The sequence below is a fragment of the Moschus berezovskii genome, chromosome 27 (genome assembly GCF_049115385.1).
Source record: "Moschus berezovskii isolate FMDL1 chromosome 27, NW_MosBer_1.0, whole genome shotgun sequence".
Classification (NCBI taxonomy): domain Eukaryota; kingdom Metazoa; phylum Chordata; class Mammalia; order Artiodactyla; family Moschidae; genus Moschus; species Moschus berezovskii.
This window is the reverse complement of record NC_142486.1, coordinates 28,733,982-28,754,417: the sequence shown is the minus strand read 5'-3', so window position 1 is coordinate 28,754,417 and position 20,436 is coordinate 28,733,982. Positions and strand designations below refer to the sequence as shown.

At 41.8% G+C, this 20,436-nt stretch overlaps 1 protein-coding gene across 2 annotated transcripts in view; it reads right to left on the bottom strand.

Annotated features, from left to right (window-relative positions):
• Positions 1–20,436, bottom strand: part of PARN (poly(A)-specific ribonuclease) — a 183,548-nt gene that overhangs the window by 132,793 nt on the left and 30,319 nt on the right. For both annotated transcript variants that reach the window (XM_055409530.2, XM_055409531.2), the window contains exons 13-18: positions 17,175–17,252; positions 12,652–12,695; positions 11,247–11,289; positions 10,482–10,557; positions 8,204–8,314; positions 7,842–7,911 (exon numbers count right to left, since the gene is read on the bottom strand). In XM_055409530.2, coding sequence (XP_055265505.1) covers positions 7,842–7,911; positions 8,204–8,314; positions 10,482–10,557; positions 11,247–11,289; positions 12,652–12,695; positions 17,175–17,252 — 422 coding nt within the window. The remainder of the gene's footprint in view (positions 1–7,841; positions 7,912–8,203; positions 8,315–10,481; positions 10,558–11,246; positions 11,290–12,651; positions 12,696–17,174; positions 17,253–20,436) is intronic.

Genomic DNA, 20,436 nt, shown 5'->3' with positions numbered 1-20,436 from the left:
CTGAAGTGACACGGTAACAAGCCAAGGAGTGCCATCATCACCAGGCTCTAGAGAGGCAAGGAACCGATCCTTCCCAGAGCCTGTGGAAGGAGCACAGCCATACCTATACCTTAATTTCAAACTTCTGGCCTCCAGAACTGTGAAAGAATAAATGTCTGCTGTTTTAGGTCACCTACCAAGCTTGTGGAGATTCAAATAGGAATCACAGGAAGCTAAGATGATATCCTGCTAAGAAGGAGGCAAGCTGCTTAAACATATATCCAGGGACTGATTTTTTCTAACCTCTACAAATTGTAATGATAAACAAGTTATTAAGCTGGAGAGACATGTACTTTAAAGTAACCAGAGTCACTCCAAGGCTAGAACGGGCCCACATGTAGACAGCCCGTGGGGGCCCACAGGGCTAACACACCGAGTAGAGGTATGTGGCGTGGCTTTCCCTTAAGGTGTCTCTAAAAAGTGGCCTTCTGATAAAACCCCAGAAGCAGCTTGCCTGATAAATCTTTGGGAAAACAAGGTTGCCAGGCAGAGATTAGGTAAGGCGAGATCAGTTTGAGGCAAGCACCCCGTGCCTAACAACTAGTTTGGAAACGAGCACTAGTCTCGCGTCTGAAGAAGCCCCACACTCCAGGCTGTTTCACCCTGTCTTTCACCTTCATGAAAATCAGGGCGCTCACTTTCGGGGCAACCAAACCAAGCCAACGCTTGGAGACTACCTCCAGCCTACTGATGTGGGAAACCCAAGGGGTTGTTTCAATAGATTAAGATCTCACTGGAGCAATGAGTTGCTCAAGACGAGACAGTTCACGAAAGGACAAATCCATAGATAGAAAAGCAGGTGAGAGGTTTACCTGGGGCTGAGGGGAGCAGGGGGATAGGGAATTACTGCCTAATGACCACAGAGTTTGTTTGGGGTGAGGAAAAGTTCTGGAAACAGATAGTGGTGGCGGCTGTGCAACACTGTGGATGTACTTCCTGCCACTGAATTGCACACTGAAAAATCATTAAAATGGCAAATTGTATGTTATGTATAGTCTACCATAATTTTTTTTTAAATGTATAATGTCATATACCCCAAACCACTGAACTGTACACTTTAAATGGGTGAATTGCATGGTGTGCAAATTTATATCCCAATAAAACTGTTAAAAAAAACAAAAAGAAACCACTTTCAAAGGGTCATTAGTAAATGCTACTTCTTTACTTACCAATAAAAATCTACAACTAGAAATGCTGCCCAGCCCAGACTGAGATATGACCATATGCCTCAAAGGGGGAAATAAAAAGCAAAAAAGACGTACATGCAAATCTTCCTGAGTACCACTGAGTTACAAGCACGCTTTATTCTCCTCTCCCTCTTTTTTCTGATCAAGGCTCATAACTGAATACAAAGCCCACCTTATAGGAGGCCTACAGTACTAAAGATATTTTCTTTAAAAACAAAAAACTCTCCATTTGTTCCCAGCATTTGGTCAACAGAAGCACATCTTCAAAGTATAAATGTCCCCAAAGCAGTGACAAGCTGACTGAGGCCTATGACATGTCAGGCACTGTGCATTTTATATACATTCTCCCATGGCACTCTGACGGCAACCCTATCCAATGGGTACCATCGTTCTCAACTACAGATGAGGAAGCTGAGGCACAGAGAGGGTAACTTGCTCAAGGGGGTCCAGATATACGGAGCGGGGCTGGGATTCAAATCCAGGTACCTGATCCCAGAGACCACAAATGCCTGTACCCTGAAGTGACGCAGTTCTACTGGAGAAATTAACCAAATGATTTTAACACGTGAAATGCATATGGAAACCCATTATGTTGAGCACCATGACACTCACAGGTAGGCCTTCCCAACAGCACAAACTGTGTTGCACCTCTCGCTTATGTTGTAAAACTGGAAAGCTCTTGGGGGAAATTACTCTGACACTTAAAACAATGGACTCATGGGCTTCGCTGGTGGCTCAGTGGTAGAGAATCCACATGCCAATGCAGGAGATGAGGGTTTCATGCCTGATCTGGGAAGATCCCACATGCCGCGGAGCAACTAAACCCATGCACCACAACTACTGAGCTTGTGCTCAAGAGCCTGGGAGCCACCAACTACTGAGCCCACAGGCACAGCTACTAAGTCTGAGCACCCTAGAGCCCACGCTCCGCAACAAGAGAAGCCACTGCAATGAGACGCCCGAGCACTGCAACTAGTGTAGCCCCCACACACCACAGCTAGAAAAAGCCAGAGCAGGAACGAAGACCCAGCACAGCTAAAAATAAACAAATTATTTTTTAAAAAAAGAACCACAATGGACTTAATTGATACCCAAGCTTAACAAGATCTCAGTAAAGACATATTGACTCCATACCCCAAGATGGTAAAACCTGACAGCAATTGCTGGGAGGCTTCACAGGTGGCACATTAGTAAAGATCCACCTGCCAACATAGGAGATGCAAGGGTCAGGAAGATCCACCGGAGAAGGAATTGGCAACTTCCTCCAGTATTCTTGCCTGGAAATTTCCATGGGCAGAGTAGCCTGGTGGGCTACAGTCAATGGGGTGACAAAGAATTAGACACTCAGTCGGAGCATCTGAGCACACACGCAGGACAGACTGGCCTTGCATTCTTGTTACTCCAGTACCTTTTACTCCTCTGTATGAGAAGGGGCAGGCAGGACAGGAGAAGGTAAGGTGAGGGCTGCCCTGCAGGGGTGTAGGTACTGCTCTCATGACAGACAAGCAGGGTCTGCACTTTTGGACATGTGGTTCACCCAGTGGATGACATGGTTCAACATGAAGGGTGGCTGCTGGTAATCGAGACAATAAGCGTGGTTCTGTCCAGCACCAGCGAAAGGAGGTTTCACACGGATCTGAAGTATTTTGTTTTTCTACAACCCTTCAGTTTAAAAAATCTCTCTGATGTTAAAGGTGAAGCACAGGCTAATATGTTAGCAGAAAGAACTTACTGCCCGCACATGATTGCTCTCCATGGAGGAAAAGGGAGAAGACAACAGTGTGCTTGATCTCAGGCACCGCAATCATTCTTCCTGCTCACCACTTACCATTGCTTTGTGTACCTATACAGGCTTCCAGAAATTGCTGGATTCATCTGCATAACAAAACTTTCTAAAATGCTTCAAATCAAAGCAATCTTGCTTCTATTATGTACCAATCTGACATACTTCATTGTCCTCTGATTTTTCTCAAGCAAACACTGAAAGGTGAGTACAGGAGAAGTGGATGCTTCACATTTGCTCCAGTTTTAAATCGGCACTTCAATCCATTTTCTTCTCAATCATGAAACTAAGAACATAAAAACACATGCTGCTACGATATCTACTGTTTTGAATTTCCCAGCATGTCAAATTGTCTTGTACTTCAGGAAAGGAAAATAACAGACCCTGGCCACCTACTAAGTCTGAGGAATTATGAAAGTCCTTTTGCATCTCATGTGACTTTTATAACTTACATGGGAGGGGGACAGTTCCAGTCCTGTTTTTACAGAGGAGGAAATGAACTGTCTTATCTTCAGCTTAGATGGAACACATGGCCCTGTCATCCTAGAAAGACTCCTGTTGAAATTCAGAACGCTGCAGGACTTCCCTGGTGGTCCAGTGGTTAAGAATCTGCCTTTCAATGCAGGCAGTGTGGTTTCGATCCCTGGTTCAAGATCCCACATGCCTCATCACCAAGAAGCCAGAACATAAACAACAGAAGCAATACTGTGACAAATTCAATAGAGACTTTTAAAAAATCATTAAAAAAAAAATTCAGAACACTTGTGCCAAGCATGACGCAGCTGTTCGATATAGTAAAGTGCAGGCACTTCTTCCTTTTTAATCCCACTACTTAGAGATTGGCCAAAATAAGATACGTGCTCATTTCCTTCCTCCTTCTAAGAACTGAGGAAAATCGAAAATAACCTTTCCCCAAAACCCTTCATAAAAGGTTATCTATTAATACAAGAGAGCTCAAGGGGTCTTGCAGAAACAGATGGCTTTTAATAAAACATAACACTAAAGTCTGATTATGTGCTTTCTGTCGTGCAATAAAAAGTATAAGCAGAGAGTATTTTTAGCTCCTTCCGGGCCTAAAAGGATTTGACCAAAGGATCTTCTCTAAGTCTGGTTTTCTATGCATTGATGAAAACTGACCAAGGTCATAAAAGAAGGTAAACCATTTCCTGAGCAGAGAGCCCACAACATAAAGGAAGAGCACGCTGCACACAGCCTGGCATTAGCAGTGGTCTCATCCTGATTTCCATCATTCGGCAACCTTAGGACTTTCATTCTGAGTCCAAAAAGGAAGGGAAAAACACGTGAGGTGCCCAGGAAAGGAAAGAGACAAATGGTACCTTGCAAAGTCCTGCTGGGACGTTTCCCTGGACAAACTGGGCTTAGAAAGTACCCTGTACTACACTCCATTTCTGCAATCTGCTCAAGAACCAACTGTCTTGGGATCTTCTCAATAGCTGACTTGGTAAAGCTTCCCCAAAAGGCACACCTAACACAGTCAGATGCTAATTTAAAATAATGCAGAAATAGGCTGGGTTTATCTTCACTGAAGGTTTACTTTTTAAACATAAATCTTGTGATAGAGCAAAATGTTATTTGCACGTGTAAGTCGTCTCATGTCCACCCAAATTCGTATTAGTGCTATACGTGTTTGGTTAAGCTTACATTGAGAAAAGCCAGGTGCCAAAAAGAAGGCTGTGTGCCAAAGAGTTGATGCTTTCAAACTGTGGTGCTGGAAAAGACTCTTGAGAGTCCCTTGGACAGCAAGGAGATCAAACCAGTCAACCCTAAAGAAAATCAACCCTGAATACTCACTGGAAGGACTGAAGCTAAAGCTGAAGCTCCAATACTTTGGCCACTTGATGCAAAGAGCTAATTCACTGGAAATCACTGATGCTGGGAAAGATTGAGGGAAGGAGGAAAAGAGGGTGACAGACGATGAAATGGTTGGATGGCATCACCGATTCAGTGGACACAAGTTTGAGCAAACTCTGAGAGATAATGAAGGACAGGAAAGCCAGGCATGCTGTGCTCCATGGGGTTCCAAACAGTCCAACACGACTTAGTGACTGAACAACAAGAAAAACAAATAAACCCTCAGAAAAATTTAGATTCTTCTAAAATCAACCACTTGAGATAATACTGACAGCAATTGCTGGACGTCTTTTTACAAGAGCAATCTTGAAGAAAAGTAATAAAATCAAGGTTTAATATTATAAACGAAGCCTGCATTTAGGTAAGAATGAGGTCAATATTGGCTTCGCAGGTGGTGCAGTGGTAATGAATGCACATGCCGATGCAGGAGATGCGTGTTTGATCCCTGGGTCAGGAAGATCCACTGGAGGAGAAAATGGAACCTCCACTTTAGTATTCTTGCCTGGGAAATCCTAAAGACAGAGAGGCCTGGTGGGCTAGTCGAAGGGATCACAAAGAGTTGGACACATCGGAGCAACCGAACACGCATCCACACACAACATCAAAAGCAACCGCTTTTCCCACTTTCTTAACGGGTTCAGAATGGGTGGCTGTACTTAACCAAGCCAGTCCAATATAGAATAAAAAAAGTCCTTATTTTGCACTTTAAATCCTGCTAGAATCTTTTTTCCCTTCAAAGATAAAGAAACAATTCTTCCTTCGCAGATAGGGAAAAATAGAGAAAAAAATCAAACTGGGAATGAATTTTCAGTGCAATATCACAGGAGGATTCCTAAACCTCAACTATTTTTGGTATGCATCTAGGTTTCAGCAAAAAAATAATCTGAATGGACTCCAGCCCCATTTAAAAGTGAAGTAATGTGTTTACTGCCCAGTTCTTCTGAGTAACATCTTTGCACATAATTAGCAATACCAGGGACAGCGGAGCCTGGTCGGCTGCCATCTATAGGGTCACACAGAGACGGACACAACTGAAGCGACTTAGCAGCAGCAGCAATACTAAATTGATCTAGAAATATATCAAGTTTAATTTAAACTTTTAAAGGGCTTCCCTTGTGGCTCAGTTGGTAAAGAATCCTCCTGCAACGCAGGAGACCTGGGTTCAATCCTTGGGTTGGGAAGATCCCCTGGAGGAGGGAATACCTGGTCTGGAGAATTCCATGGACTGTATAGTCCATGGGGTCGCAAAGAGTCGGACACGACTGAGCGACTTTCACTTCACTTGAACTTATAAACCAAAGCCCACGTTGACTGCTCTTCACTTGGCCACACAGATGACTGACAAACAAGAGACAGCTTCTATCCACCCCCATTTGTGACCATCACCTGGCTTTATTAGGAGCTGATTTTAGTGCAGAAGCAGGATTGCTGTTTTAAATATTTAAATGTAGTAAACGAGAATCCCAGGGACGGGGGAGCCTGGTGGGCTGCCGTCTATGGGGTCACACAGAGTAGGACACGACTGAAGCGACTTAGCAGCAGCAGCAGCAGCAGCAAACGTCTCCCCAGTTGCAAAATACTGCTGAACAACAAACTTAACATCACATGCATAAAAATGCCAGAAAGGCCACAATCCAAATGTATTTAGTGTCACTCACAGGTTCCATGGTTGATGCCATAATCGGTCCTAAGATTTACAAAGATAAACACTGCCCCCAACTGAGAGTTAAGGGGTTAGAAAATCCCATTTTGAACTGGACAGATAGCAAGAACTCAATTGGTGGCAGAATTAATTTTCCATGCAGAAAAATGCAACTTAATTTTCAATATACACTACACTGTTACCCAGTCCTCTTTTAAAGATTTTTTTTTTTTTACGTGAAAGATGTTTTTGAAAAGTCAAACATATTTACCTCTGAACTTCCACAGAAAAGAGCAAAGATTTAAAAAGGAAGAAGCCACAGGATGACAGAATTCACTAACTCAGACTACACAAATTTCAAACCTGTAGGAATCCAGATGTTTGGAATTAACTTCTGACTGCAGCATGGGGCACCTATGAACAAGCACTGTGATACCAGAATTTATAGACTCTGGAGGAGACGGCATTCTTACTCAGGAAAGCACTGATAGAAACGTAAAATGCTGCATATAATATAAGGAAATGATGTCACCAAGCCAACCCTGAAATGGCTCTCTCAGAAGTGGTGAGTGATGTGGGCTGCCCACTTCTGTCTGGCTCACCTAAACCTCCCAGAACCAGCCCTGCAAAGAGAGCTGGGGTAGAGACGAAGGCTTGGGGCCCTGGCACAAAGCCATGCTGTGGCCGGCTTGATGATCACATTCACAACTTTAGTCTCAACTGTGCCAAGAAAGCACCAGCCTCACTTTGAAGTAACAATCTAGAGATTCTTTGGAAATGCTCTGAAAGTAGACGTTTCCCTACAATCACAATGACTCCCTCCGACAGTGAAGGTGCGACTTCACCAGATCCATTCAGATGAGGGCTCGGGATGCAATGACCATCAAAACTGCTCCGCAAGTTATCTGAGAAATCATCTGTGTAACAAACATCTTCTTAGAAAGGACATTATTTAATTAGATAATAATGCAAGCATGAAGAATAATCTCACTCGTAAAGCCTGTTGGGGTTAAGTGAGGTCTGACTGTGTACACAGACACATACAGAGTCTCCCTCATGGGTCACTTACATTCTGAAGCCATCAGTCCTTTGTCTTGGAAGAGATGTGCTACCTTTCATAATGTTTTTTTTTCTAGCAAATATTGAATACATTCTTTTCGAAAAGGTAAATTTCTATTTTTCAAAAAACATCTGAGTTACCAGTGATGAGAAATATCTAAAAATGCCCGAGAGCTCCCAGTCACCCCTCACTGACATCCCAGATACTGGGCTCTTCCACAGGAGAGGATGCTGGGGCACTGGGACTCTGATTACTTACTTGTTAAAAAAAGGTTCGATGAGTTTTGATCTGGCAGATACATGACTCTTTGGAGGACTAAGAAAAGAACCTAATGAAGAAAAGAAGCAGAATATCACATACATTAAAGGAGACAAAGCCTGAAAAAAATATCTTGAAATCAACAATAGGGTTCCACAAGGGTAAAATAAGTGCTCATGTGGACCAAGTACCACAACCCCAGGGAAGCGGTCTGATGGATGTTCCTGTGTACTCCCCATCCCCGCTCCCAACCCCCTCTCCTTCCTCCCACTTCCTACTGGGTCAGTGGATCCCAGGGAAAGGGTAGACAGGGAAGATCCCCTCTGGACCATGGTATGTTGTCAGACAGGCACAGTGTATACCTAGGTAGTTGGCCATGGAGATAAAACACAGTCCTGTGATATAAGCATCATAGCCTGCCTCGTGGAGCTGTTCAGAAGCCGTGTCATAACTTGGAAAGCCTTCTGCACTTTCTAAAGAGAAAAAAGAAAACAGTCTTCCCAAGGTCATCACAAATCATGAGGACTGGTAAGCATGCTGCCCTGCCAAATCCAGATGTCTGTGCAGCAGAAACACGAAACACCCTAAATAAGCAGAAAGAAAGCTATCTCCTTCTTAATTCTCTCCACACAAGACCTTGAGATAACAGAGTCACTGAAAATGAGGGCCTTGGTCTAGACTAGAGAAGTGTCTTGGTTATGTTATCAAAGACTCAGCCGCAGGCCTCCCAACTGCATGCTGTTGGATGCTATTTACAACCATGCATAACTCATTCTTGTGACCATGACTCCTCCTCTGATTGGGACGCAAGGTGTACTTCAGAGCAGTGGTCCCCAATCTTTTTGACACCAGGGACCAGTTTCATGAAAGACAAATTCTCCATGGAGGTGGAGGTAGTTTGGGGATGATTCAGGCATATTACATTTATTGTGCACTTTATTTCTTTTATTATTAAATCAGCTCCATCCCAGTCATCAGGCATTAGATCCTGGAGGCTGGGGACCTCAGAGCAATGGCTAAGAGCATGGCACCCGGCGTCCACTGTCTGAGTTTGAATCTTTGCTCCATCACTTAGCTGCTAAGTGTTCTTGGGCACGTTGCCCGCTCTGGGCCTCCACCATGGTAGAAGGACTCCCTCGTTAGGATTTTGTGAGGATCAAATGAGCTCAAGTAAGTAAAGCTCTCACGCCATGTTTGGTACGTGGTAAACACTCTGTAATTGTTATCTGACAATACTCCAGCTCACCCTCCCCAAAAGCCAAAGACTACCATCAAGGTTGGCGGCTGAAGTCAATAGTGTCCTTCACTATGTCTCCGAGCTCACAGATATAAAGATGGAAAGCACAACCAAGTCCAAAAACAGATCAGAATTTGCTGTAACGCTGCCCTTGCTACATGGCACATCTTGATGGGAGAGACTGTTTTATGACATGCCTCTCTGGTCACAATGATATTCACAGATGCTGAGAGAATGAGATTTACTCAACCTGCTTTAGACTAAACTCTCCTTACTGGAATATTATACAGAAATAACGGGATAAAACTGTAACTCATAAATAGTTCTTTCCTAGAAACATTTTGTAAGTGAGTATCAAAAAGTTTACAACAGAATCAAAAACATGAGTGGAAATTAACAATGAAAAAGCTATAATTGTTTTTATATCAATACAATGCTCTTTAGGCAAGAATTCTTTAACCTCAGTAAGTATCGAATATTAGATTTTAAGCTTAAAAAAAAAGTCTTTTAACGCGATAGCCAACTAAGTCATGGCCCCTACCACCAGCTACAACACTTATTTCCAAAATCAATTATTTCCATTATACTGTCCATTACATTGTTAGAGGAAAGGTCTAGGTTTTCTCCTCCCACCCTTTTCTTAATTCCTTTTTTGGACTATTCCAGAAAGGGAAGCAAATAACTGTCATCTTGGCTGCTTCAGTACCTTCCATTGTCAATTTCTGAGCCATCAGTCCTATTATCAATTTCTCAGGAAGTTTGAAGGCTACATCTAATGGGATGTTAATTACGATTCCAGCAGCATGACAGAGGCCAAGAGGAACCAAGGAAGTAACTAACATCTGGAAGGTCCACCAAACACACGGGTGGGGCCACGGCCAGATACGGCAAACATTTCCAGCCGAGAAACATCCCGCCCTTCTCTGGTTTTCCTCATCACTGCTGTCCAGTGCCTAAGCTGCCTATGAAGGAGGCAGAGGTGGAGCCCCCTCCTTCTTTATCTGTATACCCAGTTCTTGGGCTTTCCTGAGACAAAAAGTATATTTTCACTCTACCCCTGATAATTAATCACCAGCTTTTTGTCTTCACTTAAACCAAAAGGAAGACACATAGTTTGGGGACAATTCCAAGCATTAAGAAACAAAAAGCCCTGAAGATTCCATTGCTAAACTTCTCAATGAATAGGTTACCCAACCCTACCCATGCAAAACAGAGGTAGGATTAGAAGATCATCTTTATTCAGAAAACAGCAACTCAACCAAGGGTATGAGCAAGTTAATTCAGCCAAAATTTATAAATGTACAATATATGTAGTTTCTAGAATAGTTTTACTTTTCTTCTACAATAGACATCCATAATTATCACTGAGAGTGTGGAGCTTTCTGGGATCGTTATATTCTTACCAACTTTAGGAGGGTTGAAAGGTGTCTCTTTTAACCGCTTTTCCAATTCTGCAAGGGATGTGTTGTTAATGATATCCTGCAAACCAGGAAACACAGGGAGGAGCTGTCATCATCTCAAAGCAACATCTATTAGAGATTCACGAGGAATCAGGACCAAAAAAAAGTATCTAGTACTGCCCCCTTGTGTTCTTTAAGGAAACACAGGAGTCGTTCTTTTCAATGTGAGAGAGAAACCACAAGTTTAATTTCCACCATATGGGAAGTATAGCCATATGAAAAGTTTTTACAGATGTGTTAAGTATCTACAGACCTTTGGCCAGAAAGCTATACTGTTCTGGCATTCATTTCACTCAGCCATATAAAGTCACTTCAGAAAGAAGCAAATGATTATATCTTTACCTGAATTCTCTTGATTAGACTATATATCCAAAATATGTAAAAAGGAAAAGGAATGAGTGTATGCATCTGTAATCTATTCATAAATTCATTATATGTTTTAACATTAAAAATTTACATTCAGAAGGAAAAAACTCCCACATTTCCACTACCCAAAGACAACTGCTATTCACATTTTGACATATTTATTTCTAGTCTTTCCTCAATTTTTTTTTTATCTTTTTTGTTTTTTCAAAGAACAAAAGGTGGGTAGGGGAGGAAGGTGTATTGGAAAATGACATTAATTGACCAGAATTCTAAAGCTGTTAGCAGCAATCCAGAAAATTTCAAACTATAATTTATCAACAACAGTTCTGATTTTTAAAATACCTTAAAAGGCTGTGTGCTGGCCATCAATTTTGTATCCAAGAGCCTAAAAACAGAAGAATTTTTTAAAAAGGTAAACAAAACGGATAGCAACGTTCAAAATGTACTTTACTCCAATGAATAACAGTGGATGGGGGCGTTAGGCACATCAGTCATCTGCATCTCCACTTCGTCAGACTGAGGACATGGTCCCCTCATCTGGGCACTTCGTCAGGAGGCTGTGGGGAAGCCCAAACCCAGAGCACAAGTGCTAGAGGCCGTGGGCCTACACTGACATCAGGGGTAAGGCAAACAACCTCGCGTGTGTGCACGTGGCTCAAACACTGCTGCAGGCCTGATGCTCCCAAGCTCTGATCATGTACCACCACCCAGATCTGTACAGTATAACATCTTGGAGGGTCAAAAACTGCATCTGCAGTCTCACACAACTGTTATTTCTCACCACTCTGCTTCAGAGATCGCAATAATAGAAAAAAGAGAGAAACACACACACATATTCATAAAAATACTATTTCCTCTCACATAAATATGAGTACTGCAGGTAATTGGACAGAAACAGTCTGGCTGAAAGAGCAACTGCTCAAAGTCCTCTGCAGACAGGTCCTCAGATGTGGACTCTTGCTATGAGGGCTCCATGCGGTTGATGTGGGATCTATCAGAACACACCACACTAACCATGGACAATACCAACATCCTAAGACACAGACAGGAGAAGGCAATGGCACCCCACTCCAGTACTCTTGCCTGGAAAATCCCAGGGACGGAGGAGCCTGGTAGGTTGCAGTCCATGGGGCCACACAGAGTCTGACACGACTAAAGCGACTTAGCAGCAGCAGCAGCAAGGCACTGACAAAGTTGAGAAAAAGGAGTTCTCTAGCCAGACAGTTTTTGACCGGCAACAGAATACTCTCAACATAGCCAACTCTATCCAACTATATATTCAACCACCTTCAATATTCAACTGAATACCCTCAACCGGATGCTTCACTGTGACAAGGTTCACCCGACAGACAAGACAGACAAGCGCCAATTCAAGCAGACCTCACAGGTCCCTCAGACAGTGGGAGGCAGGATGAGAAAAAAACCAGCTGCTCTCCATTTTCACCCTAGGGTCAAATTCTGATTTTTAAATTTTAACAACAAATATAATCATCATTTGTAAAAGCAAACATCAGCAAGGTGGAGCTATTAAGCCATTTTCCAGCTTATGCAAACTGAAATATCACTATGATCTAATGGTGTTAATAAATTACTATATGAAGTGAAGTGAAGTCGCTCATTTGTGTCCGACTCTTTGTGACCCCATGGACCGTAGCCTACCACGCTCCTCCGTTCATGGGATTTTCCAAAATTATGGATGCCCTGATGGCTGTTTTAAACCAAAGGCAAATCCTCAAAGAAAGCTTACCTGGGGAAAACACATGTTGTCATCTCCTTAAATTCATTTAAGTCCTAAAAAACAAGAATGTGACCTGTTATGATTTTACTGGTATATTTGCGTATTTAAAACAAATATTTCAGGTCCCATGGTTCTCTTCTCAAACCATGATACCAACACAGGCCCTTGAAGCTAAACTGTCAGGCCCATTTCTCACTAATATCTAAAAATTTTGGCAATTCCTCACTGATTGGGAATCATATGACTTGATACTAAAATTCTACATAAGCAAAATAGATATATGAGCATTTTATGGCTGAAACAGAAGAGTTTGGGGTAAAGGTTTCTATTATATGTAGAAAACTATCAGTAACACTTCTATTACACAACTCATTGTGAAGTGAGACATGTAGAATTATTTAAATAAAATGGCTGACAGTATCTTGTGATAAAGCATAAAGGAAAAAAATATGAAAAGGAATATTTATGTATAAATGAGTCACTCTGCTGTACAGCAGAAATTAACACACTACAAATCAACTATACTTCAATAAAATTTTTTAAAAAATAAAGTGGTTCATGTAGGAAATGGACATATTGTAAATCGGATCATACTTTTAATGGAAACACCATTGAAATATTGGTTAAAATGGCCACTAAAACACAGACTTTCCAATACACATGATTCTTGCTTTAACTACTCAGAAAATTGCTTAAGTGGCACCAATAGCAAATGCCTAAATTAGGCAATTCATTTCCCAAGTTTATTTGATCAGGAAGTCTAGAGCTGGAATGAGACTGCTCTCATTTTGAATTAACTTATTTACATACATAATTGCCATACTGCACTGCCCACTCATACTCCTGACCCACTGTGACTACAGTTCTCTTCAGCGTTACTCATGCTTCACAGGAAACTGCCATTTCCCATTAGCTTTTCGAGCCTGTAAATACAGTCTGTATTTAGCTAGCTTGAAGTATTTACCAGCTTTTTCAATGGCTATCGTTAAATTAATGAACAATACATGAATAAGCGGTTTCAGTGCTAAGTCAAACAAAAAGACAATAAAGACTGTAATCTCTCAATACCATTAGAAAGCCTCATAAGCAAGAAAAAAATTAGAATTATGGCCGGTTCCAGGGCCAGCATATAGCAAGGTTCTAGACCAATGCCTTCTAAAAGGTCATGCTGAATGAAGTAGCAAGACTTTTAAGAAGAGATTCTTCCCCTAAAAACCTGCCCCAAAATATAGATTCTTTAGTGTACTTTTAAATACAACATTTGGCAACAGTGTATGTAAAAGTTCTATCATTTTACTTAGGCTTTTTCCTTTACTGTCATCACTTCTTCCAAAGGTGGATGGAAGAAAACCATTTTCTCCTTCTGACAATGACAGAACACAAAGTTACATAACACACTCGGGCCTTAGTAATAAAGCAAGGGATAAAACCACTTACCCTAACCCACCTTCTACTTTGCAATAAATCATATGCTCTTTCCAGTAGAATCTGATTGAAAACTAGCTACATGCAAGATAACATTTATTAAGTCCTTACATACAAAGTGCCATGCTAGGCATTTACACACAGACAATAAAAAGGTCACACTCCTTGTCCAAGGAGGGAATCACTTAGAGAGAAAAGCGGAATAAGATGTAAAGGCAAAATTTATGCAACAGAAGAGGTACATGGTTCTCTGGCAGTTCAGAGAAAGGAAAGATCACTCGTGGGCAAGGCAGCAGGCAAGGGAAAGGTGTACACCCAGAGGCATACAGTGGACCTGGGTAAGACAGGTTAAGCCATAAGTAGCAAAGACTCAGAAAAGCCAGAGGAAATTCAAGTTGAAGAATTTCATATACCAAAAACTACAGACATGCAAAAGCACACAATACTTTCTAGAGGGAGAAAAAATGAGCCAGTCTGGCTGGGAAGAAGGACAAAAACAGGTCCAGACTACACAAGAAGGTTGGGCCAGATCACAGGAGGCTTGATAATGCCAGGCTAAAAAGAATCACCTGTACAGAAAAATAAAGAACACGGGATTAACTCAGAATTTAACCAAGGGGCAGTGATGTGGACACAGCCATACATCAGGAGATTACAAAGCTGACACAGTCGGAAGACACTCATTTGTTAAATCAGTATTTAATGCCTCTCACAAGCCAAGCTCTGTTTGGTGTTTAAAACACCTATAAACACAGCATTAAATACACTTCTCCTTACAGATAACTTCACTGCTCTGAAGGTCAAAAGGCCGTGAGAGAGCTAGTATATTCAGTCAATAAGGAGTGACGGATCTGAAATTAACATTAGCTCTTTAGATTTACACAATGCAAATTCACACCCATCATGTTTGTTTGGAGACTCACAACTGTGATGCCTTTGAGTCCCTGAGGGTGATGCAGTTTTTATGAAAAGCAAGGGCAATCTTCAGGCTGCAGAGATAGGAACAGGCTTCCCAACAGACCGGATGTATTCAGTGTTGGAATTTTCCAAAGAAAAGTAATCAAGATGCTGAAGGAACGATGCATTGTGAGAAATGTGAACTGAGGCTCTGCAGTTGTATAAATGACACTGAACTCTAAAGTAGGTATTATCCAATCCAGAAGCCATAAAAGGTGAATCTGGTGGTATATGCAGACACAGCCACAGAAAATTGACTTGCGGACAGGGCGGGGGAAGGAGAGTGTAGGACAATTGAGTAGTGCTGACATATATACACTACCATGTGTAAAACAGCTAGCTAGTAGGAAGCTGCTATATAACACAGGGAGCCCAGCCTGGTGCTCTGTGATGACCTAAAGGGATGGGGTTCAGGGTAGGGAAGAGAGGCTCAAGAGGGAGGGAATATATATATATATCATTTCAGCTGATTCGAGTTGTTGTACAGCAGAAACCAACACAATATTGAAAAGCAATTATCTTCCAATTAAAAAAAATCTGGTGGTATAATAGTTTAAAGCAGAGGCTGGAAAACCACAGCCACGGACCAAATCTGACCTATCATCTATTTTTAAATAAAATTTTTCTGGGGCATAGTCATACCCATTTGTTGACACACTGCATTCTACAGCAGTTTTCAGGTGACAATGACAGTGTTGAGAGTCCTGACAAAGACTATTCAGCCTGGAAACCCCCAGATATTTTACTATCTGACCCTTTATAGAAAAAGTTTGCCAACCTCTGTTTAAAGGATGGGCTGAAGGTTAAAGTTCATTGGAAGGACTGATGCTAAAGCTGAAACTCCAATACTTTGGCCACCTCATGTGAAGAGCTGACTCACTGGAAAAGACTCTGATGCTGGGAGGGATTGGGGGCAGGAGGAGAAGGGGAAGACAGAGAATGAGATGGCTGGATGGCATCACCGACTCTGTGGACATGAGTCTGAGTGAACTCCGGGAGTTGGTGATGGACAGGGAGGCCTGGCGTGCTGTGATTGGTGGGGTCGCAAAGAGTCGGACACGACTGAGCGACTGGACTGAACTGAAGGTTAAAGTGAGGCAGGGAGTCCTGCCTGGAGTTGGCTAACTTCAGATGAGGAATAAGGCTACTTGCTACTTGAAATGGGAAGAATCCAGATGTGAGAGAGAGCCTGGAGACAAAACTGCCAGGATTCTGTAACTGACCAGACCTGGGGGACAGAGGAAGAGCCAAAGCAGATGTTAAAAACCATGCTGGTGACTGGGCATCATTTAGAGTAAAGCAATCTGGAGAAAGAACGGGTTTGGAGACAGAAGGAGAGAAAGGTTACATTAAGTTGCACACCCTGTTTACGACACATGAATTTTAAACCCCACTCATTCTGAAAGCTACCCAGGTAGAGATGTGTGGGGTCAGCATAAACTGTGACCCGGATCTGAGGAGAGATCCCAGCTGGAGAGGAAGATGTCGGAGTCTTCAGCTGAAGTCCTAGAAGGTGGGTGAGATCACTAAAGGACAGAAAATATGGGGAGAAAATGAAGGAAAGGCACTGCAGTGATGACTGGCAGCAAGATGAGGCCACAGGCAGTCAGGGAGCAAGGAGGAGGAGACAGAGAGAAGCCCTTTACCTGGAGCTCGTGCTTTGGTGCACTGAGATAGCATGGTTCCAAGAGTCCAAAAACACCAAGGTCCACAGAGAATCTAAGGGAAGCAGCCTCACAAGAGGTAGCCAAGACTTTTAAACAACCTGATCCAGTCTACAGACCTCTAGCACCACTACCTACCCCCGCCCCTCCACCCCTACCCCAGCCACCACTGCTTCAAGCCCTGTTATGGCTCATGTTAGCAGTATCAAACCTGAAGCCCACGTCTGCGGCTCAGCAACCCCTGCTCAGCACTAACTGAGCAAACAAACCTCCGGCATCAAGACCATAAAGACGAAACAAATGTTTAACCTCACTCCAGCAATGGCAGCCATCCGAAGATCCTTTAAAATCTCTTCAAAAACATTCAACCAAGTGCAGGAGTCTGTCCCTATGGGACAGTTACGGACAAGGGAACGGCACCCCACAGAGAACACTTTCTCAGTATTGAAGACGAGAATTTTTAACACAGGCTGACAAGTCACTCACCGCAGGCAGAGGGCAGTAGAACTGATGAACCGTGTGCATGACATCCAAGAGCATGTTGTGTCCAATGACAAGCTTCCCCTGAAAAAAGTCAAGGTTAGGAAAGACTCCTTGGTGCAAAATTGTATCAGGGCTTTTTATTGAAAAGCTCGAAAAACAGAAATGCTAAGTATTTTGAAATGTATGGCTTGGTTCCATAAGGATTTTGTACTAAACTTACTTTTTGACACTAAGGGGAAAAAAAATGTATAAAGATATGCAAATAAAGAAAGTGGGCTGGCTTCATTCCTATTCTGGTGTAAAATCCAGAATGCAAAGTAAAAGCTCCAAATAACTTTGATTTCATTGATCTTTTTCCCTGATTTTTATTCATCTTCTACCCAAAGGAATCAGAAGTAGTAAAATTTTTATTAACACAAGAATCAGAAGTAGTAAAATTTTTAGTAAAGAGCTCAAAAAAGTAACTGAAAATGCTAGATACCTTGAACTGTCAAATAATTTGTGAACAAACTCCAATATCTATTTCAGAAATGTTTTCTTCAAAACAACTCACTTATTTTCTTTTTTTTTTTTTTCAACTCACTTATTTTCAAAAGACACACTCATAACAATGCTAGAAGGTGAAAATAACAAACTTTATTAAGTAGAACAAGTTTTCATTTCCTTTATCATGTATGTCAAATTCCACAGGCCTTGTTCTGAAATATTGTTTCCAATGAAATTCACTGCTCTTCAACCAATGAGGTACAATATATGTGAAATAAATTAGTCCATTTTGATAAAAATTAAACGGCAAAAATGGAACATCAACTTAGATTTAGCTAGCCAGGTGACAGCATTTTTAATATAAAGCATCTGGAGCTCCTCACTATGTCCCAGTGGACCTTCAGAGCAATACTCCTTGACTCACAAAGCTAAACGTAATTCTCTGAAATAAATAATTCTATACAAAATTTCCCAAATCTAATAGATGAGATATCCTCTCAGCTCAGTGTGTGGGCCATTCTGAATATCTATGAAATGCTAAGATACCAAGTATTGATTGAAACCACAGAGAAGGAAGGAACCCAAAATGGAAACCCTAAAAGATAAACCTAACTGTATTATAAATGAAGCTCTCGACCATACTGAAAGAGGTTGGGAAGAACAGAACTAACCTCAACACAGCAGGTAACAAGAACTGCAATTCCCAGTGTTGGAGGGAAAAATGTTACAAATAAGAAAAGAGAGTAGGTTAAAAGTAAACCCTGTGGTATTGGACTAGAATCTGTTGTGTATCAGTATAAACTCATTTTTTAAAATATGCATATAAGGTAGGAGGGGGGTTCAGGAGGGGGAACTTATGTACACCCGGGGCGAATTCATGTCAATGTATGGCAAAACCAACCAATATAATATTGTAAAATAATTTGCCTCCAACAAAAAATAATTAATTAAAAAAAATATGCATATAAGTCAGACATGGAAATATCAATGTGTGTATACATGCATGGTTACACATGAATCATTCTTGGCTCTGTACATTTAAGTCAGACAGGGAAATAGCAACGTGTGTATGCATGCATGGTTACACGTGTATCATTCTTGGCTCTGTGCAGGGAGGGGAACTAGAAGTGGTAACACCACAGCAGGAGCCCAGCACCAGAACTTGTTTCTAAAAGGAACCAGGGCTCCTTGGAGAAGTCATTGATTCTAGAGCTGAGAAAGGGAAAATACAAGATAAGTGTGGAATATCTTGTTATGTCAGAAAGTAAGGAGGTGCTCAGAAAAGGATGGGGCTTGTTCCAGGGAAGCCAGTCTGAAGAAGTGCCAATGGCCCATGTGATACCATCCGAGCAACAATATAAATGATAAGAACACTAGATTACAATCTGTAGAGGGACTTCCCTCATGGTCCAGTGGTTAAGAATCCACCTGTCAATGCAGGGGACATGGTTCAATCACTGGTCCAAGAAGATTCCACAAGTTGTGGGGCAACTAGCCCCTGTGCCACAGCTACAGAAGCCTGCATGCTCTAGGGCCCAAGCTCCACAATAAGAGAAGCCACTGCACCAAGAAGCCCGTGTACCGCAACTAGAGAAAAGCAGCCCCTGCTCCACTGTAACTAAAGCCCACACACGGCAACGAAGATTCAGCACAGCGAAAAATAAATAAACAATACTTTTAAATTAAGAAATAAATCTACACAATGGGGACTTCCCTGGTGGTCAAGTGGTTAAGAATCCATCTTCCCAGTTAGATTTCTAATCAGGGAACTAAGATCCCACTTGCCTTGGAACAACTCACCCTGCAAGCCCCAACTACTAAGCCTGTGCACCGCACATCGAAAGAGCCTGCACACTGCAACTAAGACCTGATGTAGCCAAATAAATAAACAAACTGTTTAAAGGTATGTAGAACAAAATAAATTTCTGAGTAAAAAAAAAGAAGAATTAACAAAAGGGGAGCAGGGGCAGCCCTTCCATCTAGATTTCCAGAAACAAATGGAGAAAAAAAAAGAGGGAAACACAAACTTGCCACTAGAATACCACAGAAATGATGGTTGCAGGCAAGATCCACTGACAGACGCTATGTCACTGGCAAAAGCTCGAGAAAAAACAGGCGTTCCAGCATCTCAAAATATCTCCCCCAATCTATTTATTAACTACAGAAGGGAAAACAGTAACCTACAGTGCATAAACCCAGCAGACACCACCTGAACTCAGTGACGGGGGTCAATGTCATGAACCATCATTTCTGTGGTATGCCTGCCAAAGCCGTGTCTTCAATCCAATGTGAGAAAAGAGCAGACAGATCCAAACCAAGGCACACCTGACACAATTACAATCAATATTCTTTAAAAACACCAAGGTTATAAAAGACAAAGTAAACTACAGACTGCACAAGACTAAGGAGAAATAACAAGTAAACGCAACGTGGGAACCTAGATAGAACTGTGAATAGAAAAAGGACTTAGAGGAAAAACAAGTTAAATTCAAGTTAGCTCATAATATTGTACCAATGCTAACTTCCTGGTTCTGCAACTGTATGGTTATACAAGATAGTAACATTAGGTGTCGCTATGTGACGGATATATAGAAACCCTGTACCAGTTTTGCAACTTTTCTCTGGGTGAAAAATTAACACAAATTTTTTAAAACCAGAGAAAACATATTCTGTTACTAAGAGTGATGGGGAAAGAACCTGGTCTGATACAGCACATTTACTTGCTCACTGGCTATACAGAGCTCAACTATGTTAGTAGTTTTAAAGTACATGACTTAAA